This window comes from Alosa pseudoharengus, unplaced genomic scaffold (genome assembly GCF_046254945.1).
Source record: "Alosa pseudoharengus isolate Yale_2024_CS ecotype anadromous, Long Island Sound unplaced genomic scaffold, YU_APseudo_1.1 YU_APseudo_1.1_scf_18, whole genome shotgun sequence".
In the NCBI taxonomy this organism is placed as follows: Eukaryota; Metazoa; Chordata; class Actinopteri; order Clupeiformes; family Clupeidae; genus Alosa; species Alosa pseudoharengus.
In genome coordinates this window covers 16,117,086-16,144,577 of record NW_027468650.1, presented here as the reverse complement: position 1 = coordinate 16,144,577, position 27,492 = coordinate 16,117,086, and the positions used below count along the sequence as shown (strand labels likewise).

Below are 27,492 nucleotides of genomic sequence, written 5' to 3'. Positions count from 1 at the left end.
GGAAACTCTTCACATTCAGATGAGAGGCAGCAGCCATTTCCACGCCTATGAGAACCCTTGGCTGGGCACGCTTGACACAAAACACAACCGTTATACCCAGAGAGCAGCAGACACACACACACACACACACACACACACACACACACAGCCCGGAGCTGGCACGGATCCTCTGTGTCCGTGCCGCATCAGGACTACAGGGTCCAGATCTGGGTCATTTACCTATATAGCCTTAATGCAGTCCCATGTAGGGGTCAGACCTGGGCTATATAGGGGCCCGATAAGCGCCATACACCCATACAGCCCCAATGTAGCCCCCTGGGGGCCAGATCAGGGCAGTACTGACCACTCCGATGCTCCCTGGGTTTCTCACTGCTGTGCACTAGAGTTGTCCACAAAAAGTGTTGTTTTGCTAGTCAATCAAATACTCCATTTAAAAACCCTAGGCACAGTATTGACTACAGAGGTTACAGACTGATTTTTTTTCTTCTTCTAATTTCTTATTCCCCCTGATACTGCAGGGTTGTGAAGTTTCTGATCTACAAAGAATTGAGCTAAACACAAAACTTTAGTGCGCTATCATTCCCTTAAGAGGTGTATGAATTTATAAATCTATTTTAAAACTCTATCCTCCCATAATGCAACTGTGCGCCCATCGCCAAGGGCCTTCCATTTAAAGGTATTTAATATATCTCCCATTTAAAACCATGAGTCATAAATAAATAGAAACTGCACACAGGAAATGTCTACTGTCAACACAAGTCAGAAGACAAAACTAAACAGGGTTAATTGTGGGGGGGGGGGGGGGGGGTAACGTTTCAGTGCCATCTTCAGCTACTAAGGGAACCACCTTACTTGTCCTTCAGAGAGAGATGGGAGGCAACCCCCCCCCCCCCCCCACACACACACACACACACTCCCACTTCCCCCTCTTCACACCCACACTAAATAAAATCAAACAAAAATAGAACAAAACATCAAACTAGAGTTCCAAATACATAATATCAAAGTGTCTGGGCATCCATGACCGTCTTCACAGGGTCTTAAGTGGATGAGGATGAGGATGAGGACGAAGAGTTGCCAGGGGCGATGCAGCAGCAGAGAGTGTGATCTCAGACCTTTTACAAAAAACACCGCCGGCTCCTCCTCCTCCTCTGGTACACACACACACACACACACACACACGCAGGCGCGCACAAGCTCCCGTCCAGGATGGGGGTGTGGAGTGTTTTATTTCTGATGTTTGATCGAGTGACGAGTACAGCTCCTTCAGGGCCCAGGCAGAGAGGGAGGAGGGGGGTGGGGCAGGGGGTTTCAACTTCAGAGGAGATCTTCATCCTTCAGCTTACATGAACTGCATCTAACAGGAGCAATAAGGGCAGTTGGTCACACACAGTCAGATACATCATGATGGCTGTTTCTCACACACATATGCGTGCACACACACATAGACACACACACACACACTCCATTGCTGAATGTGCACTACAGGTGTATGCAGTCATAGCATGCTACAGACACAATGTGAATGTGTGTGTGTGTGTGTGTGTGTGTGTGTGTGTGTGTGTGTGTGTGTGTGGTGTGCATGTGTGTCTGTGCAATATGACTGGTGCTGCTTTCAGCAATTATGTTCCTACTCTCAGATGAAAGAGTGTATGTTCCCCCTTTCCTAAAATGATCATCTAAACTTCATGTGGTATAACACAAAATAATTAAAATCGTCACTCACTATCACTTACACACACACGCGCACACACACACACACACACACACACATACACACAAGCCAACGCACACACACACACACACACACACACACACACACACACACACACTCTCTCTCTTTCGCTCTCTTTCTCTCACACAAACACACACACAGACAGATACCAACAAACACACACACACACTTTTCATGTTGCTGTTCAAAGACAGAAATGTGTTCCTGTGCCCGCTGAAACAGCCCTCTAAGAGCACAACAGAAGAGTGGGCATGAAGCACAAGGTGAGGACATGCAGTTATGGGTGGACATGCAAGACACGCAGGGGTCAGGAGTCAGGAGGTCACTCGTTCAGAGGCAGGTTGTTTTTGCACAGCGTTTGTCACATGCAGCGTTTAACACACACATCTGAGGGGCCTTGACTATAGGAAGACACGCAGAATCTGCAGAGCATGCTGATAGCTATGAAATTCAATCACAAACTCCACACACACACAAACACACACACACACACACGCACACACAGGGCTGTGAGCATGCTGTACCTAAGAGACGCTCTACAAGAAGTCCTTGAGAGAGAGCTGTGCAAAGGGATCCTGTCCTGGGCCACGGAGGGGACTTTGACTGGAGGGGCTAGAGGCAGCCGAGGGCTAGCACACACACACACACACACACACACAGGGCAGAAAGGGGGATATACACACGTACGCGTACACAGGAAAAGAAGGGGAACACTCACACACACACGCACACATACACATAGTCAGGTAACAGGAAGAGAGAGGAGGCAGTAAAGGGCTGAGGAGAAGGACGATGTCAGAGGGGTTAGAACACAGCAAACCTGAAGCGCTCTCTCTTCCTGAGAGAAACACACACACACACACACACACACACACACACACACACACACAAACACAGGTATGAGGTACCTGTGCACTGGATACGGAGCCAAAGGGGTTGGACGGCCTCATGACGGGCTGGGAGTACATCATGGTGGGCGGGGTCATCATCGCCATGGAGCCCATCTGAGGAGGCTGCACACAACAAATTTATCAGCCAATCACAACGCAGCTCATCACAGGTGTGTAGCATTGTGTGTATGTGTGTGTGTGTGTGTGTGTGTATGAATGTGTAGTGTGTGTTGTGTGTAGAGTTCTTGAACTCTCTCACTCACCATGCCATAACCCATCATACCAGTGGGGGTGGTGGCGGGGAACGCCATGACAGAGGGGGCCTGAGGAGACAGAATAAATAATAAATAAATAATAAATACATGATAAATAAATAAGACGACAGCTGAATCCACACCCTCAGCTATTCATATTTAAAGGCCCCGCGCCTCTCCGGTGTGTTACCATAGAAACAGGATTCCATGTGGTGGTGGGAGCGGCTTTGGGTTGCCAGTTCATCCCTCCCGTCAGCTTCTTCTCCCCGGGCTGCGTCCAGTGGATATCACTACGGTGGGGTGGGGGGGGGGGGAATAGGGAAATAGAATTAGAATTACAAGAGAATGAGAGGAGGAGAGAGATAGTGTGTAAGCACAACAGAAAAAGGAATTCAAGGAAGAGATGGGTGATGGGTGGGTGAGACAGGGAGAGCAGAGGAGGAAGATAGAAAGAGAGAGAGAGGCAGACAGATGTAGGGAGAGGGCAAGACGGTAACATCAGCTCCCATTCGCCTTATTCACACGGCAGCCATTGTAAATTCCTCTCTTTGTTACCACAGCACAAGCAGACATGTCATCTCTTACGAGTCCAGGGGGGTCATGCTTACTTTTTCGTGGTGCCATTTCCAATCCCTAGACCTGAAAGACACAAAGATGAGAAACCTTATTGGTATTGGTTATGGTGAATGGGTGAACTGGTATTGGTTGTGGTGAGAGGGTGAATTGGTTTTGGTTGTGGGGAGAGGGTGAAGTGGTATTATACTGGTCGTCGTGTCTGATAGAAGGCTGGTACTCACTGCCGACCAGATTGGCAAGGGAGGAGTCCAGGTCATCAGATACGAGCTTCTCTGGCATGTTGGGGACGAGGCCTTGGGCGGTGGACACCATGGTGGGTTTCAGGATCCCACTGGCGAGGTCTGGAGGGTGTAGAGGGTTTGGGTTTGATACTCTTCATACTTTTCAGATGTTTAAAATAGATTGTTTTTTGACAATAACAACAATCTGACAGTTTTTAAAGTATATTTTTTAGGCTTTTGCTTTTATTCAGATAGGATAGTGAAGAGACTGACAGGAAGCGAGTGGGAGAGAGAGACGGGGGGGATGACTGACCGACTTTTTTTTGAAGTGCATGTGAGTGACTTACCATCCAAGTCCTGGCTACTGGAGCCTGCTTTGGAGCCGAATGCCGACTCAAAGTCCACCTGGAGAGGGGCATTGGGCTGGGGCTGGTTCACGGGGGGCATGGAGTACCCTAACAAACAGAGAGGGGGGGGGGGGCAGAGAGTCAGGAGCACACCACACACCATTAGGGATGTGGGGATGCAGGGAATATCCCATTCAGAGAGTCACATCTCCACATCACATCACATCTCTACATCACATCTCTACATCACATCACATCTCCACATCACATCTCTACATCACATCACATCTCCACATCACATCTCCACATCACATCACATCTCTACATCACATCTCCACATCACATCACATCTCTACATCACATCTCTACATCACATCTCTACATCACATCACATCTCCACATCACATCACATCTCCACATCACATCACATCTCCACATCACATCTCCACATCACATCTCTACATCACATATCCACATCACATCTCTACATCAGGTCTCTACATCACACATCTCTACATCACATCTCTACATTAGGTCTCTACACCACATCCCTACATCAGGTGATCTCTACATCACATCTCTACATCACATCACATCTCTACATCACATCTCCATATCACATCACATCTCTACATCACATCACATCTCTACATCAGGTGATCTCTAAATCACATCTCTACATCACATCACATCTCTACATCACATCTCTACATCACATCACATCTCTACATCACATCACATCTCTACATCACATCTCCACATCACATCACATCACATCTCTACATCACATCACATCTCTACATCACATCTCTACATCACATCACATCTCCACATCACATCCCTACATCAGGTGATCTCTACATCACATCTCTACATCAGGTGATCTCTACATCACATCACATCTCTACATCACATCACATCTCTACATCACATCTCTACATCACATCACATCCCTACATCAGGTCTCTACACCACATCTCTACATAAGGTGATCTCTACATCACATTAGTCAGCATTCAGCACAGAGTAGAATAGAGCAGAGCAGAGGCCAGCTACAGGAGTTAAGGGCCTACCTCTAAAGAGGCCAGCTACAGGAGGAGTTAAAGGCCTACCTCTAAAGAGGCCAGCTACAGGAGGAGTTAAAGGCCTACCTCTAAAGAGGCCAGCTACAGGAGGAGTTAAAGGCCTACCTCTAAAGAGGCCAGCTACAGGAGGAGTTAAGGGCTTACCTCTAGAGGGACCAGCCGACAGATTAGTTAGAAGGTTACCTCTTAAAGAGACAAACTAACTGAGTAGTTAGGGGCTTACCTCTAAAGAGGCCAGCTACAGAAGAGGGCTCAGACTGGAAGGGGGATGGGTTGGGGAGGTGCTGGAGCATGGTGGACGAGCCGAAAGAGTCTGGGATCCCGACACACACACCGAGGCCCAGCGGGAGAGCAGAGGAGAGTAACACAAGCAGCAGAAGGGTTAGTGCACAGCACACACACATACTCTCTCTCACACACACACATACATACACATGGAGGGCACATAACTGCCATTCAGCTTTACCTAGGGGAATGCTCTCAAAAAATACTACAAAGGTCATTTGGACCAACAGAAGAAATGTCAAGGAAAGCATCTGTGGTAATAAAATCCATAACGTTGATTGGTCAAGACTGTATAAGGTCATAACATCCTAAGAGTTGATTGGTCATGACTGTATAAGGTCATAACATCCATAACGCTGATTGGTCACAACTGTGTAAGGTCATAACATCCAAAGAGTTGATTGGTCCCGACTGTATGAGGTCATACTCATAACATCCATAACATTCATTAGTTGTATAATGTCATAATATCCATAACACTGATTGGTCACAACTGTATGAGGTCATAACATCCTAATTGTAGACCAGTCATTACTGTCTGAGGTCAAAACATCCTAAGAGCTGATTGGTCACGACTGTATAAGGTCACAACATACTAGGAATTGATTGGTCACGACTGTATGAGGTCATAACATCCATAACATTCATTAGTCGTATAAGGTCATAATATCCATAACACTGATTGGTCACGACTGTATGAGTTCATAAAATCCTAATTGTAGACCAGTCATTACTGTCTGAGGTCAAAACATTCTAAGACTTGATTGGTCACTATAGTATGAGGTTATGACATGCTAAGAATTGATTGGTCACAACTGTATGAGGTCATAACATCCTAACAGTTGATTCGTCAAGACTGTATAAGTTCATAACAGCCTAAGAGTTGATTGGTCACAACTGTATGAGGTCATAACATCCATAACATTGATTAGTCACGACTGTATGAGGTCATAACATCCTAATACTTGACCAATCATTACTGTCTGAAGTCAAGACATCCTAAGAGTTGATTGGTCATGAAAGTCTGAGGTGATAACATCCTAAGAGTTGATTGGTCATGGCAGTCCTGCTGGACAAGGAAAGGGGCCTTATGTTTTCTGTCTGGCAGGAAACATAGGAGCTCTGGTACCTGAGATCAGGCTTTCTATCCGAACTGTGCGTTTGTAATTGGTTGAAAGAGACGAGCTTGGGTCAATAAAGGGATTGTATTGATCTACAGCAAAGAAAATCAAACATAGAAGACATAAGAAGATCATCTGTGTACATACTAAAGGTTATTGAATGAGTGAGTGAACGGTCTGTTTCATTCTCTTTTCAGCTTCGCAAGAGGTTACCCCACTCTACTACCCCACCCCAATACCCCACATTATTACCACAACCCATACCCCACCCCAGTACCCCACTCCAATACCCTACCCCAATACCCCACACCAACATGCCTCACCTGTCCTTGTCCGCTTTCCAAATATCCCCAGACACTTACACATACCCACTGTCCTGTGGTCACCACCTTCTATTTCTATTAGAGAGCTATTTTCTGCCATTCCACTTCAACAAAGGCTACTTTCCTGACTTCACATCAATCATAAGCTGAAAAAGTTATTTAGCTTTGAGAGCTTTGAAGCTTTTGAGAAAAGTATGCCTCTCAACTCAGATAGTTGAGGTGAGTGGACTTAAGTCCATAATGATCTCTGGTAAGCTAAAGCTTCACTGGTTGCTATATGATCTCAGAGAAGGTTAACAGACCAAAATGGAGTTACTTTTAAAGCGAGAACTCAACAGGTGGAGTGAATGACAGCTTCACATGGAAACATACAGCACATTAATGATGACAAAAATGTAGTGAAAAGACAAATATACACACACACTACCACATACACACACGCTCAATCAGCAAGAAAAGAACGAAGGATTTGTGTTTACCACTGAACATGTCATGCCCTGCAGTCCTAGAGGACAAACTAACTCCCTCAGGGGAGACTACAGGGACAGGAGACGCCTCAACAACAAGTTTGGTTAGGAAAGGGTTAAGGTTTGGAATGGCGTCATCGACCGCCTCAGAGGAAGAGAAAGGATCTGAACAAGCAAGAGGAAAGAGAGAACAGAAGACATTAGAGTGAGAACGCAGAACGCAGACAGCAGAACGGACAAGAGACAGTCGAGCGTGCTAGAACAAGTGCCCTGAGGGCCCACACAGACCAACACCATGACCCCCCCCAGCCCTCTCCTACCTCCCCAACCAGATGCCATGCTGGTGCTGGGCTGCACTGGGGGCTGGAAGGTCGTCTGAAGGTCAAATAGGTCGTTCTCCATCTTCAGGGCACTGAGGGGAAGAAGAAAACGCTATAGTTCCATAAAGACACAAACTCACAAACACAAAAAAATACACACACATAATACGCTCTCATACACAGTGCTCAAACAATTCAGCAATCCACATGATGTTGCTAAATTGTTCTTCTAATCTGTGAGGTACAGTAAATGTTACTTTGGGTCATGTCACAGTCAGTCAGATAGATAGAGAGAGAGAGAGAGAGAGAGAGAGACAGAGAGAGAGAGAAAAGAGAGACTTGTCCAGGGAAGCCGTAGACAGTCTCTGGCGCCATCTTACCCGTTGGAGCAGCTGGGCGTGGAGAAGAGGTCGATGGCTGGAGCTGTGCTGATGCTGCCCCCTGTGGTGGCGACGGGAGATGTGTCTGTGGTGGCAAATGACGGCCTCTTGGACAGCTCCTTCAGTCTCTGCTCCTGAGGAACACGCATACACACACACCCACCCACCCACCCACCCACACACACACACACACACACACACACACACACACACACACACACACACACACACACACACACACACACACACACACACACACACACACACACACACACACACAGAGTCAGACTCATCTCAGACTCATCTCAGACTCTATTTCAGCTCTGCTATCAGGATATCAAACCCACTTTAAAGACAAATCCTAAACATTCAGATTCATTACAATAATAACGCTAGTGTGAGAGCATGGCAGAACATGTTGATGTTTATGGCAGAACATAATGACTAATGAGCAAACATATAATATGGAAAAAAAAAAACAGCCTGTGTGTGTTACTATTTGAACATTGACCATGACCTGGCTCTAGTAATGACCGTGACCTCTAGAGGTGAAAGGTTAAGGGTCACTCAGGTCACCTTGAGAGCTTTGAGGCGCGCCTGTTCCTCCTCCAGCGCAGCCTGCTTCTCCCTCTCGTCCACTTTGGTGAAGGACATGCCGGTGTTGGCCAAAGAAGACACGGCGTTGGACAGGGTGCTGGCCCTGAACATATACACAAACGCATTAACACATGCATACACACATGTGACAAGATTCTCTCAGGTCAACAGGAGAAGCCTGGCCTGGCTAACTACTCTATCTGCAGCTCTCAGCATGACACACCGTGAAACGTCTTTCACACACACACACACACACACACACACACACACACAGAGCCCCGGCTCACTGCACTCAGTCTGCATGAAACACAGAGAGAGCTCAGAGAAGAGAAGGATAAGGCAGGGCTGAGGTTTGTAGTTTGTTTTTGTTGTTTTTAGGATTAGGGGACATGTCTTCTTCTGAATTTACACTGGAGATGAATTTATGTCTAATGGTCCGTGTAGAGGGTAGAGTCATTGAGTAGTACTGTGTCTCTTCCCCAGTGACAACACTGCAGGCTCCAGAGCCCCACCTGCTGGCTGCTGTGGAGTCCTTCACCTTCTTCCCCTCCAGAGAGGCCAGGTGCTGTTCCAGGGCATCCAAGAGACTGCTGGGAGCCTGAGGTGCACACACAACACACACAGTCACAGAGGGAACACACACACACACACACACACACACTTACATATATACACACGGTACATTAACACACACATACACATTTACATATACACACACAGTGCATTAACACACACACACACATTTCTTACACATATTAATATACATATACACACATACAGCTCACACACATAGTGTGTATATGTATATGCCAACACACACACACACACACACACAATCACAAACACAAATATACACACACAGAGACACCATACATACTGTACACACGTATGCACACACTACCAGGCCATACATTGCCATACAGTGCGTGCATAAGATAGGCTACATTTACGCAAAGAGAAAAGGTATGCAGCTACCTACACACTCACATAACAGCGGAAGAGTGAAACGTGAGAAGATACTTACACACACCGTGAACTGAGGGTGATAAGGAAGGGAGGAAGGAAGGAAAGAAGGAGAGAGAGAAAGACAGGGAAGGGAAAGATAGAGAATATAAAGGTGATCATGGTCAAAGAGAGCCCAAGTGAATGACACCTAATGGCACCGCTAAGGTAGATTAAAATTAAAAGGCTCCATCTTACAGGGAGGCCACTCCAGTCAAGGAATGCAAAAATAGTTATAGAAAGACAGGTCTAATTTTTTTTTTTATGTACACGCCGCTATCATGTCTGGTGTAGCCAGTTCCATTGATTATGGTGGAAGCTAATTGTTGCACCAGACGCTCCGTGAACGGAACGCTTCAGTTACGTGCCTGGTGTAGCCTCCCTGTTGTGCTAACAATGTGGTGTATAATGCGCTAACGATAGTGTATATAATGTGCTTTATAAAATAGATGATCTAAATGATCTAAATGAGTCTTTCTGCATCATTAAATGATAATTTCACTCTCCTCTGTGGTTTCATTATTTAACCACTATTTTATTTTATTTCTTATTCTTTTATAATTCTCCTGTTATTTTCTTGCTGGATCCTGAACCCCAAACACCTTTATATGTGTGACAGACAGGTGCAGAAAAGGGAGAAAGTGAGATGCCACACCCCACCCCACCCCCCACCCATGCTTCAGCATCCTCATGCAGGTGGCATTTACAGAGTGAGGGACGTTACAGCAGAGAAAAGTGAGACAGCTGGAAAACTCAGATTATTGAGAAGAGAACAGGAAAAGTCAGATTACTGATGAGAGAGAGACAGCAGGAAAAGTGAGACAGTTGCGGTGAGTCAGTGGGAAAACTCAGATTGTGCGGAAAGCTAGAGACAAGTCAGTGTAGGACGGCTCAGATTACTGAGTGAGACAGAGGGCTGAGTGAGACAGCCCCGTGCTGAAGGACAGAGTCCAGCAGAGCTGACACCGGACGCGGGACTCTTACCTGGGACAGGTCTGGGATGTCCCCTCGATCAATCCCCACCTGCTGTGGAAACACACGCACACCCACCACACAAACACAAACACAAACACAAACACGAAAACACAAACAGACACACACACACACACACACACACACACACACACACAGCAGTTACAGCTATCTGTGCAGAGCCCTAACGGTTCTGAGAGTATCTGAGGCTGGATGGGTCAAGCCCTGACCTGCATGCATGGGTGTGTGTGTGTGTGTGTGTGAACTCACCTCGGCCACCTTGAGGAACTCTGAGATGCGGGTCATTCTGGTCAGGAACTTCTTGTAAATGTCCAGGCCCTCTTTACATTGCACCTTCTTCATGTCAAAGTATTTCTCTGCCGGCAAAACACACATGTAGCACTGAGCAACAAACACACGCCTGTCACGTCACATGTCTCACAAAAACACTACCACACACACTGTAAAAAAAACAACTCTTTCACAATCAATCATACTACAGATGAAGCCATCTGTGAAGTGTCTGTATATGTGCGTACAAGCTCATGAAGGTTTGTGTGTGTGTATGTGTGTGTGTGTGTGTGTGTGTATGTTTGTGTGTGTGTGTGTGTGTGTGTGTGTGTGTGTGTGTGCGTGTACCCTTACCCAGCAGGTTGATGATGCCTTCATTATAGGCGGCGAAGAGTCTGATGGAGTCTTTGAAGAGCAGCATGAAAGCTGCGTTGATGACCCCGTTAGTGAGCTCATTAGCGTTGACCTGAACAACAGGAAGTACGTCTCTCAGTCAGATTCTCTCAGAACCACAACGAAACTACTGAGGGAAACCCTCCCAGCAACCAGACGCACACGAGACACTGATCTGTGTGTGCGGTACACTCTCCCATCCACTCAACACAGCCTAGCAGAACTAAGAGAGAGAAAACTGCACTCCGTCCTTTAGGCTGCTGGAGTTGTGTATGATCTGCATGGCAAACATGAATATCTCAAACTGTATTATCAACATACAGTGGCCTTTGTTTTTGAAGATACATAATCTACAATAATCACATTTTACAACAGACATCCACAGCTCCCACTCAGTGTAAGAGTTGTGTAACAGATCATGTGCATGAGGCCATGTGTAGCAGACCATGTGAAGAGTTTGAGCAAGGCACCTAACCTCACTGCTTCCTGAGCGCCACTGTAGTAGGCAGCTCACTGCTCCGGGTTAGTGTGTGCTTCACCTCACTGTGTGTTCACTGTGTGCTGTGTGTGTTTCACTAATTCACGGATTGGGATAAATGCAGAGACCAAATTTCCCTCACGGGATCAAAAGAGTATATATACTTATACTTATTGACTGCCTGCTTTTAAAACGGGAACTTCACTTGTACTTGTGTCTTTTCATACTGGCATGTATCTTGCATGTGACTTAAGATTGTAATCTCCACCATAGATGACATAAAGAAGTAAACAACGTTAGACTATACAGACGCCTTGATCGTATAGTTTGCTTGCAAATATGATGGCTATTAGAGGCCTAAGGCACAGTAAAGTAACCTATGCTTGATGGGTCACTAAATATATATACAAATATCAAGAGAGGTGTTGTTTACAATGTATGTATATTTTGTATATTCTCGGGGCGGGTATGTATATTTTGTATTTTAGTAAATCATGTAAATATATATGTGTGTACATTGTATTTATTAGAATGGTTTGTACATTGTAGTGTGTGTGTGTGCATATATATGATTATTTTTATTTTATTTTATTTCTTTTCTACACTCTTACTCTGCATAAGAGATGTGTAGATGTGTGAGAGATGAGTAGATGAGTAGATGAGTAGATGTTTAAGAGATGAATAGATGAGTAGATGTGTAAGAGATGAGTAGATGCATGAGAGATGAGTAGATGAGTAGATGCGTAAGAGATGAGTAGATGAGTAGATGTGTAAGAGCTGAGTAGATGTGTAAGAGATGTGTAGATGTGTAAGAGGTGTGCAGACGTTTTGGGGATATCCCCTACACGTCTATATATATATATATATATATATATATTCATGGTTCTGGGAGGTGACTGGGTCAGTGACTCACGTTAAAGTCGAGCAGCGCATCCATCTGGTTCTGAATGATGGGGATCGTCTTCAGGAGCTTCTCTGTGTTCATCGTCCTCATCACACCATCCACCCTACACACACACACACAGATACACACACACGCACACACACACAGATACACACACACACACACACACACAGATACACACAGATGATGTCATTGTCATCATCACACACACACACACACACAAATACACACACACACACAGATGATGTAATTGTCATCATCATCACATACACACACCCCCACACACAGGGTAATGATGTCGTCGTCATCATCATCATCATCATCATCATCAAACACACATCCACACACACAGTGTAATGATGTCATCATTATGATCCTCATCCTCTTCTTCAAACCCATGCAAGCACACACACATAACCATTCTCCTACACACACTGAAACACACACTAAAGGACAGGAGTGCATGACTTTCCTCATGGCGACAGAAACCAGCTGAGGCTAGATCACTGTACACACACACAAACACAAAAACACACACACACACACACACGCATACTGGATAAATACGACATCAGGGCAGGCAATGGGAACATGCTTGAAACAAATAATACTAAAGCAGTACAGAGTACCGACATTGAAAAATGTGCTAAATATTAAACATCACTCACAGAAATGGGTCCTAAATGACCACAAAATTGCCACATTGGCCATATAAATCATAATAACTAAATATGTGTTCCAAATAGGGAAATGACCCCTGCATAAGCACTTAATATGTGCATTAAACAGGAACGCTAACCCTATGCAAGCACTGAACTATGTGCTAAATAGAAAAAGTTAACCCTTCATAGGGACTGAATATGTGTACTAAATAGGAATACTAACCCTAAGTAAGCATTAAATAAGTGTACTGGACCTACTGAGAATCAGAAACGAAGGCTGAATAAGAGGCCTGAATAAGAGGCCTGTCCAAATGCAGCCACTGGGAGTGCGAGTACACTAAATAATCAATAAGGTCTGCCTTCAGGCCCCAATGAGACTGATACTGAGACACACACACACACTCACTCTACTTAGACACACACACACACACACACACACACACACACACACACACTACTCACAATCAACACACACTCATGCTACTCTCTCTCTCTCTCTCTCTCTCTGACACCACACACACACACACACACACACGCACACACACACACACACACTCACTCACTCACTCACTCACTCACTCACACTACTCAAAATCAACTCACAACTCAGAAAATCAACACACACTAGTATTACTCACAATCAACACACTCTCACTCACGCTACTAACGGTCAGCACACACACTACTCACAATAAACACAAAGTTACACTATTCACAATCAACATACACTCACACACAGACTCACACTACAGACAATCAACACACACTTACACTACTGACAGTGAACACACACTCATACACACTCAAGCTACTCACAATCAATACACACTCACACTACTCAAAATCAACACACACACACACACACACACACACTACTCACAATCAACACACACTCACACACACACACACGTTACGCACAATCAACACACTCACACTACTCGCACACACACTCATAATCAACAACAACACACATTTACACTACACATTCACTAACATGCAGGGGCACACACACACACACACACACCAGGGTTGTGCAAAATTCCAGAATTGAATTGAAACTGGCTCTTAAATTCCAATTCAATTCTTGAATTTCACTTGCATTTCAATTGAGGTAGCAAACAGGAAGCAGAATTGCAATTCAAATTTAAACCCTGATACACACACACACACACAGAGACACACACACACGAACATACAGACACACACTATTCACAATCTCCACATTCACGCTACACACACTCAACGCTCACTCAAGCCGATGAGCTTACACTCCAGGAAAGGTAAAAAGAGGGTCTTACCCACGCTTTACTTTAGTGAAGTCAAATGCCACCTGCCGGTATGACACAGCCTTTTCATTCAGGTAGCGACTATACCTCCTGATGAAGGTTGACATGTCGTACCCTGCATGTCGGGAGAGAAAGAAAGAGAGAGAGAGAAAGAGAGAGAAAGAGAGACAGACGGGATGGGGCAGGTGTGGGAGAGAGAGAGAACGAGAGGGAGAGAGAGAACGGCATCACCACAGAGGAAATGGCCGAGCGCATGGCATCAGTGTGTCATCATTGTGCTGGTAGTGCTGGACGGGCGTGGGTGCTGTAGGCTTACCTTGTAATCCACTTTTATCCAAGAAGTTACTGAGGTTGAATAGTGTGTTCCTTGAGGCCAGGTACTGGACGAAGCGCTGGGGGAGAGAGAGAGAGAGAGAGATGGAGAGAGAAATCACAGAAGGAGAGTGTGTGCTTAACTGGTGAGAGGAGTGGGTTGCTGATGGCGCGTGTTGTGTGTGTTTCATGAGGTAGGGTGATGGGTGGTGTGTATAGCGTATGTGGAGGTAGTTGAGTGATGTGTAGTGTGTGTGTGTTGCGTATATAGTGTGTGTGTATGTGTAGTGTGTGTGTTCGGTATTGGTTGTTGCGTATATAGTGTGTGTGTGTGTGTGTGTGTGTGTGTGTGTGTGTGTGTGTGTGTGTGTGTGTGTGTGTGTGTGTGTGTGTGTGTGTGTGTGTGTGTGTGAGTACCTCGTTGCCGTAGACCATGAGGTGGTGTGTGGTGATGAGAGACTTAAAGACGACCACCCAGCTGGTGTTGGTGGTCCGCTCAAACAGGGAGTCAGCCAGCTGGGGGATGTTTACATTCATCTCATTGGTGCAGTGGATCAGGTCTAGAGAGAGGAGGAGGAGAGGTGGAGAGGAGGAGAGGGGGAGGAGGAAGAGGAGGAGGAGAGGATGAGAGGTGGAGAGGAGGAGGAAGAGGAGAGGGGGAGGAGGAAGAGGAGGAGGAGGAGGTGGAGAGGGGGAGGAGGGAGAGGAGAGGGGGAGTACAGGGGAGGACAGGAAAGGAGAGTGGGAGAAAGAAAAATAAAATGGAAAGATGAATAGATGAAAGGAGAGAGGATGAGATGAGGAGTGGGGAGGATAAATAGACTCTGGGTTACCTGTCAAATCCCACAAACATCATCCCCACCCCACCACACACTACTCTGATGTTTCTGGTGCCTTATTCTACCTGTTGACATATGCACTAGCTCTCCTCTCTGTCTCCCAGCCAAGACAAGTCTCTGAGCCCTGCCAGAGAGAAAGAGAGAGACAGAGAGAGAGAGAGAGAGAGAGAGAGAGAGAGAGGACAGAGAGAGAGAGAGAGAGAGAGAGAGAGAGAGAGAGAGAGAGAGCAGGCAACGAGAGGATGAGGGCCCGATCAGGGACACGTGTGTGTGACTCCTGTTACTTTAGATCAGAAATCTGATCCTTCACTTTCCTGGAACACACACCTCAGATGGCAGCGCTCTAGGAGCAGGAATTAACACACACCTGAAACAGCAGCATTCAGCAACTACTGAAACACACCTGAAACAGCAGCATTCAGCAACTACTGAAACACACCTTTTACACTGAGGAAAGTGTCACATCAGAAGAATCTAAGGACTAAAAACAAAGCACTCAACTCAACTCAACTTGCTCAAATCTGTGTACCTTTGACTACTGAAATACACACTTGAAACTGCAGCCTTCAGGAACTGCTGCAACATACACTTACAGTAAAGGGCTGCCTTCCACAAACAGGAACTACTGCAACAGACACTTTAAAGGGCTGCCATCCACAAGAGGGAACTACAGCAACAGGCACTTTAAAGGGCTGCCTTCCACACGAGGAAACTACAGCAACAGGCACTTTAAGAGCTGCCTTCCACAAGCAGGAACTACTGCAACAAGCACTTTAAAGGGCTACCTTTCAAAAGCATGAAGGGCTGTGTTCTGGCTACATAGACAAATAAAGTCAAGTGGTATGAAACATCCACTAAATACAGTAATTTTGTGTTTTAGTTAAGGGCAGACATCTGTGATGTTTGTAAATCTGATGAAGTTTTTACTTTTTACTTCTATCCAAAGCACCTTTTAGATACCAATGGCAGGGGCCAGTCTGCCTGGAGCTTCCTCAAAGACACAACAATGACAGACTGGCAAACCCTGACATGTTGCTACTGTATGCCTGCAGGGACTGGGCTTGCTGATCAAGACAGCGGCTGCATCTGAATATAGATAGATAGATAGATAGATAGATAGATAGATAGATAGATAGATAGATAGATACAGAAGATAGATAGATAGATAGATAGATAGATAGATAGATAGATAGATATTGTCCCAAAAGGTTACAAGGCTCACATTTAAAAGACATTCATACAGACATACAAGACAGGTGCCGCAGTAGGCAGGTATATCCATACTAGCCTACTGTACAGCATGAGCAGTATGTCACAATCGTAGGGTGTCCAAATACTCAGTGTGCTACTTATGAATGGAGCTCCCCAGTAATGAAGTCGCTGGTGTTTGTGCTGAACTATAATCTCCCTCAATTAGACCTAATGAGGGAGGACCGCTGGTCTGTTGGTGCCCAGGAGCCATTTTCACCATCAGAGCAGCAGTCTGCCTACACCACTGGAGCCCAACCAGGAGGCAGTCTCTGAGAGCCCTGTCACAAGGATCAAACCAGTGGCGCGTTTCCTAAAAGCATAGTTGCTAACTAAGTTAGCAACTTTGTTGGTTGCAATGCAATTTCCCATTGCCAACCAACTAAGTTGCTAACAGGTTGGCAATGGGAAACTATGCTAACTATGGTTTTCGGAAACGCACGCCAGTGTGGAACACAACAACCTGCTCTAAAAAACGCTATCACAAGAACCAAACCAGTAGGGAGCATGAGATCCTTCTCTAAGGAACGCCATCACAAGAACCAAACCAGTAGGGAGCATGAGATCCTTCTCTAAGGAACTCCATCACAAGAACCAAACCAGTAAGGAGCATGAGATCCTTCTCTAAGGAACTCCATCACAAGAACCACACAGGAGCTGAGTGAAGAGGACACTGCCTGGGTGCTCTAAACTCTCCCTCCTCTGGTAGGGATCTCCATACAGGATGCTCTGCTCTGCATTGCAACATGGATTTGATGATGCATCTCACCCATATAATGCTAATACGACTATAACTTCAGAGTAGTGTTCACATCAGTATGATTATATTGTGCTGACAGGGCAAACTGTACAAAAAAGGTTAAACTTAATTAAAACTAATATGTCTAACTTGCTTGTTTGGGGAAACAACATGATGTGTTTTTGTAAAGGTTATTAATGGCGTTTACAAACGGAAGTTCGGGAGGAGCATGACGAAATTTGCCACGCCTCCTTCTTCAATCAGACAGGTTATTTATTCGCAGTCCACCTGCTGAAGTTACAGCATCGGCGTTACTCCGCTCGCAAGACGCGTTTGGTCAAGCCAGGAGCCAAGTCACTTCCCCAGCGCCTTCTCGGGCATCCAATCGCTCGCCTGTTTCTAATAACAGAAATAGCCGCTGCACGACCCAAAGAAGGAGAGCTACTCCGTGGACCATATCTTTGATTAGAGCAGAGTTGGATGCGCATGGGATCAATTGCCCTCGTTCCGCAGGGAAAGCAGCCCTGCTTCGCCTTCTCTAACAATTAGTTTGTCTTTCCACTCCTATAGCCGATCAACCGAGCACCAGCGCCGCAGCACGGAGCTTCGTTCCTCCGGCGTCTCCCCCTCTGTTCATGCAACATGTTTTTCAACTCAGCAAGTTATGGCGGCCCGAGACTTCGCCAAACATTCTTTTCTGTTATGCTATTATCTGTTTGCAAATTACGGAATGTGAACTAAATGGCGTTTACAAACGGAAGTTCAGGAGGAGCATGACGGATATTGCCACGCCTCCTTCTTCAATCAGACTGGTTATTTATTCGCAGTCTACCTGCCGAAGTTGCATTATCGCCGTTACTCCGCACGGAACCCTACGCCTCCCGTCTTCCATAAGTTAAAGAATAAAGGGGTGTATGGCGGAATCCTGCACGGCTCCAGCCTGTGCAGTTGACTCCTGCACGATCCCGCAAATCACTTCAGGACCCTGGCCAGAGACTTCGCCAAACATGTTTTTCTGTTATGCTATTATATCTGTTTGCAAATTCCAGAATGAGAACTAGTGAATTCAGGCATACACACTTCATGCCACAATTAGACAGGGATGATTCTTGTGTATAACCTTGATACCCACCCCACACACACACATCAGTAGATGTACACACACTCATAACTCCCCCACCCACACACACACACAAACGTGTATGTAGAGAAGCTGAGAGGTGTCCACTGCTTTATGGCCTATATTCCAGAGGGTGCTCAGGGAAGACGTTAAAGTAGGACATCATATCCTCTCTGAGCACCAGTGTGTGTGTGTGTGTGTGTGTGTGTGTGTGTGTGTGTGGTTGGCCGAGTTAGTTAGGACCATAGCCCCCTAACCAGCCAGCCATCTCTCCCATACACATACACACACACACAGTCAAACACACACATATACGCAAATACACACACAAAAAAACACCATTTCTCATAAACACACACACATAACAACACAACATTTCTCTCAAACACACTCTCTCATACACACGTCACGTTTTCCAAACACACACACACACACACACACACACACACATCATCTCCGGCAAACACATTTTCAAACACTCACACACACTAAGTTTGCATGATGAAATCTGTCTGTCACTCCAGTAAAGGCTTTGCAAACAGTTTGTTCTGGGTTTAAAATATGCTTTAAGACATGATTAACATTTCTTATTTTTAAACATTTTTTTTCACAGTGACTGTAGAGTCCTGAGTCTGGTGTGTCCAGGCTGTTTTTTTAATTCCAAAATTGACAAGAAGCAACCACCTGCTGAGTGCAATCCTTTCAACATTATCAGTCCTTCATATCTAAATGAGTATGCGGGGATATCAACTAAGTCTCAATGAATGAACGTGAGCTGTGTGTGTGCGTTTGTGTGTGTGTGTGTGTGTGTGTGTGTGTGTGTGTGTGTGTGTGTGTGTGTGTGTGTATGTGTGTGTGTGCGTGTGAGGGTGACTTTTGGTCACGTTGAACAGTGGTGTCTCAGTAAGCCTGTATCTCCAGCCGTGCCAACTGATTTATCCTGTTACCACACACACACACACACACACACACACACACACACACACACACCCCCACACACACACACACACACACACACACACACCTTCTCACAGGTTTGCTTGTGTTTGTCTCTGTCTCTCTCCCCAACATGCACACAGACTCCCTATAACTGACGTGGTCACCACACCAGGTAGCCTAGACTTGACTGCCTCGAGCTGATATGACCACAGTCTGCTGGGGGAAGCTTTGTCTTCCTGCTGGATTCCTCAGATAATAACATGGCAACACACCCGTGTACAGTATCAGAGAGGTAGCATTAATATCAGGGTTGTGCACAATTGTAATTGCAATTCTGCTTCCTGTTTGCTACCTCAATTGAAATGCAAGTAAAATTCAAGAATTGAATTGGAATTTAAGAGCCAGTTTCAATTTAATTCTGGAATTTTGCACAAGCCTGATTTATATCCACTGGCGCTGACAATAGTTGCACACAGGTGTTATTGCTTCTGAGTAAGTGTGTGTGTGTGCGTGTGTGTGTGTGTATAGTGTTTGTGTGTGTGTGTATGTATGCATGTGTGTGTGTGCATGTGTGAGTGGGTGTGCCTGCGTGTTTTTTCAGGAGATCTAACACTGTGCATATCTGAGGATGGGCTGCATCAGCAGATTAAAGGTTTTAGTCTTGACATGATAAATATAGCCACCGCATCAACTGTAGCGGCCACAGTGACAACACAACACACGGATGCACAGGGCCTGAGCGGGCCCAATTTAGCCCTTGGGTCTACGCTGAGGAGCCGCATACCTGGACTGGGCATTGAAACTGCCCAAGGAAGACCGGTCCCACAGCCGAAGTCTACCTCTGCAGCGCTTCTTCCACTCAATCTTTTGGCATACAGTGACGACCATGAAAATACCTCGGTGTATTTGAAACCAACTAGCGTCTGCCCTGCTGTCATTCTGTCCAACTACCTCAGGCAAACAAGCGATGCCTACAATCACACACACACTGTTCCTACACCGACTACGAAAACGCAAAGATAACGGGCTGCGACGAGCTGACACATAAAATATGATGTTTCCATAGTGCAAGCATCATAACAATTCCAGGATGTATGCCAAATGACAATGCATTACGTGACACCCAGCTGTAAATAAGCTGTAGGCGTACTTGCGCTCAAATGTTCGTAAATTATGTCAAGCATGCCCGAGCGGCCTGATTTTCGGTGCCTTGACTGAATTCAGTGAGGCAAACGCTAACATACAATAGGAAGTCCATATACTGAGTTAGCCTGCTATCCTAGCACCACAGGCCTACTATAGACCAGCAGCGTCACCCGAACAGACGCGAGCGGAGATGGCCGGCTTCATTGATTCTTACCGCACCCCCTCTAACCGTGTAAATAATAAAATCCATACTCACAGTCCAAATGTTTTTTCTTGGGGCCCATAATTTCGTGCGTTGTCGCCTTGCATACTGTTTTGGAGACGGCTGATCCGGTAACGCTGTGTTGAGCTGCAGTTATCCTGTCCGTAATGCTCTGCCCCGACATCTTCGCGTTTGTAGACAAAGACGAGTGTACTGATAATATATTCAAATTTCGGAATGAAACTGACAATGATATTTCCACTGACGTGCTTGCCGGTAAATTGGCATTGAGCAGCCTAAGTGGCGATTTGAAATAGACCGTCGAGGCGGCGAGAAAGGTAGCTATAAGGAGAAACAACGTATCGCAAGACCACAGATAGATACGTAGAATCCTATATTTAGGGAATAATAACAAGTAACTGAGTGTTACTTGCTCGCTACATAGTAAAACCGTTAAATATGTTTCCTAAAGGTCTCCAAGCTGACTCATCTCTCATCGCGGGTGCTCTCCGAATCCCTGTCTTTCTCCTCCCCTCTGGTTTCGCCAGTCGCCACCCTTCGGAGTGAAAGCACTAAAGGCATTCACTGAAATGGCGGGCCTGCTCGGAGCTGCTCTAGCTCTCCTCTCGTCTCCGCTGCTCTGTGCTCCGTTCTGGAGAACACAGGACGCTCCACCGACTGTTCTGCGGTCAGATTACGCGACGCAGGGAGATGGCGAGGTACACGTGCTGTCTGCTGTTCTAGGGTCAGATTATGGCATCATAATCCAGCCCTGCCGTTCGGAGCTTTGCAAAGTACACGGCCATTAGTGTGAGAATATTTTCTACATTATAATACATTTACTATCATGTATCGATTAGAGCTGTTTGGTTTGTTTCACAGTTTTCCACGATAAGTAAAACACATTGTGTGAAATAGTTCACACATTTCTTAAAGTATACACATTCTCAAAACCCTCAATCCAATTTCTAACTCAAAATCTAAGTTTATTATTCGACTACACACTAGGCCTATCAGAAACACATAAGATGTGATTTACACTCCAGGGTAATACATTTAAAGATAGATAGATAGTCTTTAATGTCCCCAGAAGGATAATCGTTATAACATATCATTCCATGTCCCACAACTAATAGAGGGCTCAGCAGCACCATGTGTGTGCTTATTGAGATGGTCCATCCTTGAGTTTATGTTATTGATTGCATGTATTGTAGCATGTCTAAATTCAGGAATGTTATGTGTTGTGCAGGTTACATTACATTATTACATTACATTACATTTGACTGACACATTTTTAACCTAAGCGACTAACAATATGGTGAACAGTTTAAGTTTTAAAGCAATTCTCTCAACAATTTTAGGACGATTTAAAAACGGTAGAGTACAGTAAGAATAAGAGCATCAGTGAGTGCTGTTTTTAAACAGTTGAGTGTCAGTTCAAGACTGGTGGTAAGTGCTAGGATCAGCAAGACTTGTTGTAAGTGGTGCTATGAGAGGAGATATTCTCTAAAGAGCTGGGTCTTCAGGAGTTTTTTGAAAATGGAGAGGGATGTCCCTGCCCTTGTAGGAACTGGCAGTGTGTTTCACCAACGAGGAACAACAGATGAGAAAAGTAAGGTGAATGTGTTTGTTCTAGGATCTCTATAATAGGCTGTGTGTGTGCAATGTTGGGGTGCCACCCCTATTAGAGGATTGGGGGTGTGGGTGTTTTGGGAGTTTGAGTTTTGAGGGACAGTGCCTGTTTCTGGGAAATAGGAGTTATACATAATTGTGTGTGCTTCGTGAAGAACAGGTTTTAAGGTGTGATTATGGCCTACAACAATCTCAATAAAGCTACACATTAGGCAGTACGTTTTTTCTTTGCATGAATTTACAGTAATAGCGGTGAAAGGTATATATGAGCATAATTAGTGTTGAATATAGTGGTATGGGTCAAGTATCTTTTGAGAAGAGTGGCAGAGCTATAGGTTTTAGGCAGTAGCTGATAGTGTGTTAGTAATCAGGAGAAAACTGTAATTTAAGTAAGTTGTGTGTGTGTGTGTGTGTGTGTGTGTGTGTGTGTGTGTGTGTGTGTGTGTGTGTGTGTGTGTGTGCATGTTTCACTTTTTTCTTATTTGCGCAGATAAAAGGCATGCACTTTCAAATGCCAAAGTACATGGACAATGACAATAAAAAATATATTCTATTATAAGTAGCCTATATGGACCAATGTCAACAGGTTGTTGGTCTCAAGATTGGATCACAAAAATCACATAAATAGACTGTATGAATCAACAACCTATCTATAAAAATTAAAGCAGTGACTAACTGCATGCATTGAACAAAATGTCTGTCGAAAATTTAAGTAAAACCAATGCAAGCTTTTCATTCTCACACTTGAACAGAGAATACCATCCCTGTAGGCCCATAGTTTAGCACTATATAGTCCATGAGCCACAGGGGGTCGTCACTACCACTTGGGGGGGCAAATTCTCACTATATTTTTCTGAAAGCTACATACTGTATCTCTGGAGTATAAAATGGTATGATAGCAAGTTGGGTCTTGTAGCTTTGTGGCTGTACAGGCCTTCAAAGTTGACCTCTGATTTGAAAAAAAAGAAATTCCGCCTATTGGCTTTTTTTGTTAAAACACTCATAAGAGCCCAGAAAATAATCCAAACCTTATTTATTACTGATGCATATGTGGTGTTTGATGTTGGCATACATATTTTGACTCATTATGTGATTTTGCTCTTCATTTGGGTTGATAAAATTCAAGATTTATGTGCAAAAAAAAGCTAATTTGAGTTTTCAAAGCAACATATTAGTACCTGAATGCAGACCTGATTGATCATTACTATTCTACCTTCCTTACTTTCAATTGCAAGTTGAAATTAATGTTAAATGATGACATACATAGGTCTGCAGTACAAATGTTTTTAAACAATTGTAGCTGAAACGAGTACAAAGGATCTTTAATCTATTCATTGAATTCATCATCGTCAGAACAGGAGCACAGAGGATGCCATCTCTATGGCACTTCACTCTGCCCTGTCCCACCTTGACAATAGCAACACCTATGTAAGAATGCTGTTCATTGACTTCAGCTCAGCATTCAACACCATCATCCCCTCCAAACTCATCACCAAACTCAGTGAACTGGGCATCAAAACCTCCCTCTGTAACTGGATTCTGGACTTCCTAACCAACAGACCTCAGTCTGTTAGGTTAGATAACCGCACCTCCTCAACCATCACCCTGAACACCGGCGTACCACAGGGATATGTGCTGAGCCCTCTCCTCTACTCCCTCTTCACCTACGACTGCACACCTGTACATGGCTCTAACACCATTGTCAAGTTTGCAGATGAAACTTCGGTGATTGGGCTCATCAGCAACAGCAATGAGACGGCCTACAGGGAGGAGGTCCAGCACCTAACATCGTGGTGTACTGATAACAACCTGGCTCTCAACACCAAGAAGACCAAAGAGCTCATTGTGGACTTCAGGAAGTCTAAAGCTAGCACACACACACACCCATTCTCATCAACAGGACTGAGGTGGAGCGTGTCACCAGCTTCAAGTTTCTGGTTGTCCACATCTCTGAGGACCTCTCATGGACCCTCAACACCTCTACCCTGATCAAAAAGGCTCCCCAGCGTCTCTTCTTTCTGAGGTCCATCTGTCTCCTTAGATCCTGGTGAACGGCTACCGCTGCAACATCGAGAGCATCCTCACCAACTGTGTTACAGTTTGGTATGGCAACTGCTCTGCCCACGACCGGAAAGCACTGCAGAGGGTGGTGAAAACTGCCCAACGCATCACCGGTTCCTCACTCCCCTCCATCGAGGCCATCCAGGGCAATCGATGCTTGTGTAAGGCGCGCATCATCAAAGACTGTTCTCACCCCAGCCACAGACTGTTCACCCTACCGGACTCTAGCTCTGCACCCCGGTGAACACCCAACCAACTAAGCCCCCATCACCCCCCGCCCCTGCCTGATGTCTCCTTGCCTGTGCCTGTTGAGGTGTCCAAGACCATGGCAACCTTGACAGGGACAACAAGGAGGCAGACATCCCCTAGCTCCCCCCCCAGAACTGCACTACCCTATCCCATCCATAGTGTCTATTTATTTACAAATGTACATACTATAATTACACTTATACATAGCCTATTCTACTGCTCTTCATACTGCACATACACTTATTCTTAATACTATTATAATGTTACTGTCTCTGCACTACAATGGTACTGTTACCACGCTGCACATAGTTGTACATACTGTACATATCTGTCTATATGGTTCATACTAAATATCCATATGTATTCAGTTTCTCTGTAATATATTCTGTTAATACACTGCATATATCTATATTGTTCTTACTACTACTATAATGGTACCGCCACTACATTGCACATTCCATGTTGTTCCTACATTGTTCATATTACATAGCCATATTTATTCTGCTCTTATAAGGCAACTGCTAATACACTGCACATATTTATATTTAATTTATGCTACTCTAAACCACCTTCTGCAAAACAACTGTATACTACTGTCTACACTGCACTATATTTCTTGTCCTGTCTATGCACCACCTGCCTGTACTGTGTATATCACATTGCACTTTTCTGCTTTTTTGCACTTCTGGTTAGACACAAACTGCATTTCGTTGTCTCTGTGCTTGTTCTCTGCACAATGACAATAAAGTTAAATCTAATCTAATTTAATCTAAAACAAATATCTGCCTCTGCTTTGCCTCTTTACGGATCATGCTATGAATAGCAGCAGCAATGTCTGCAAAAGTTGAGACATTGTTATTGACCTTCTGGACCAGAGACATTCCATCAATGATTGTTGCTGTATTATATTCATCTGAGATTATCTGATGCAAGTGATGCTAGTTTCTGCAAATGCTTTGCAAGTGCTGCTTTAGAGGTTTTCCTTGGGGTCCCCTCAGGTGTCGTCAATGACCATGGTTAAGGTCCAAGAGGGTGACAAAAGACTTCTCTCATGTCCAGTCTTTAACATGATGGTCTTGCCATGTGCCTGTGTTTTCTTTTTTGACTCATGCTCGTAAATGTCTTTAATTTTTGCTTTGTCAATGTATCATGCAATTTGTGCTTAGGTGTATCTGACTCCAGCCTCTATGTCTTGAACTTGCATCTTTGCCTGTAGTATGAGCCTGAACCAGATCATCCCTAACCTCTTGTGTTGCTTTGCCTGCTGTAGATATGCAAATGAACTCATGTTTCTCTGAAAATGGATTGATCCAATTTCAGTTTCTGTCTCATCTAACTGTGTAGAATTTTTAAAACTGTTGTAAATGTCTGTAGATCAAGTCTTGGGAAATAGTTATTATTTCTTTTCAATGGAAATGATTTTAACATCAGCTGAAAGACAATTTTAAGTATGATAATAATAATAATAATTGTATATACAATATAACAATGTGTAAAGTATGAATATTTTCACCAACCAGTTCATCTACATCTCATTCCCACATTCTTACTAGTCAAAAGTAGATCATTTTAGCACCTGTGATGCAATTACCGTAATTTCCCAACTATTAGCTGCAGCTTATACATTGTTTTTGCAAAATTTCTTCAGCTATGAGGATAATACATGGGGGCAGTTATGGTATATGGTTTTGTTTCTTTTAACTTGCATAAAACACTGTCCTGCGGCACAATACGGCTAATACACAGGAAATTACTGTATGTATTTAATGTGCCCTGGACATTATAAAATTATAATATTTATGTTAAGCTGGGTACATGTGGTGATGTCAACAATTTTCATATGGTATTCCTTGAATGTAAAGGTAATATGTGATAGGTTATCATGATGTTTTGATCGCTTGGAATATCTCTTATGGGTAGTTTCAATAAAATACTAATTTACTGAATTTTGGGGGGGTGTTTCCAAATAGTACATTTACAAATAGTAAATAGCATAGCAATGCAGACCTATGTAATCATTTGTATTTCAAGTCTCTGCTGGGAGGTAGGAAGGTAGAATACATTGATTAATGAGGTAGTGGGCATTTCAATTAGTGCTGCAACTAAACGTGTCTCTGAAAACGTAGATTTTCACATTATTACACATAAATCTTGAATTTTATCAACCAAAATGAAGGGCAAAATCAAATAATGATTCAAAATATGTATGCCAACATCAAATACCACATATGCATCAGTAATAATGAGGTTTGCATTATTTTCTGGGCTCTTATGAGTGGTTTAACAAAAAAAAGCCAATAGGCGGAATTTCCTTTTTTCAAATCAGAGGTCAACTTTGAAGGCCTGTACAGCCACAAAGCTACAAGATCCAACTTGCTATCATACCATTTTATACTCCAGAGATATGTAGCTTTCA

At 44.4% G+C, this 27,492-nt stretch overlaps 1 protein-coding gene across 5 annotated transcripts; it reads right to left on the bottom strand.

Moving 5' to 3' along the window:
• Positions 1–895: 895 nt before the first annotated feature.
• picalmb (phosphatidylinositol binding clathrin assembly protein b) lies at positions 896–21,757 on the bottom strand. 5 transcript variants are annotated; one of them, XM_076290346.1, is made up of 23 exons: positions 21,189–21,757; positions 15,319–15,461; positions 14,906–14,981; positions 14,602–14,704; positions 12,651–12,744; positions 11,221–11,332; positions 10,846–10,952; positions 10,588–10,629; positions 9,114–9,199; positions 8,581–8,704; positions 8,005–8,138; positions 7,625–7,716; positions 7,317–7,469; positions 6,523–6,606; positions 5,332–5,421; positions 4,024–4,131; positions 3,677–3,796; positions 3,488–3,518; positions 3,070–3,169; positions 2,889–2,948; positions 2,644–2,748; positions 2,260–2,364; positions 896–1,357 (listed from the first exon to the last, which is right to left on the bottom strand). In XM_076290346.1, exons 1-22 carry the CDS (start codon positions 21,316–21,318, stop codon positions 2,272–2,274), a joined length of 2,187 nt encoding a protein of 728 aa, XP_076146461.1. In that variant the 5' UTR covers positions 21,319–21,757; the 3' UTR covers positions 896–1,357; positions 2,260–2,271. The 5 variants fall into 5 exon arrangements, with proteins under 5 accessions (XP_076146461.1, XP_076146458.1, XP_076146459.1 ...); XM_076290343.1 differs by lacking the exons at positions 2,260–2,364; positions 6,523–6,606; positions 7,317–7,469; XM_076290344.1 differs by lacking the exons at positions 5,332–5,421; positions 6,523–6,606; positions 7,317–7,469.
• Positions 21,758–27,492: the final 5,735 nt, after the last annotated feature.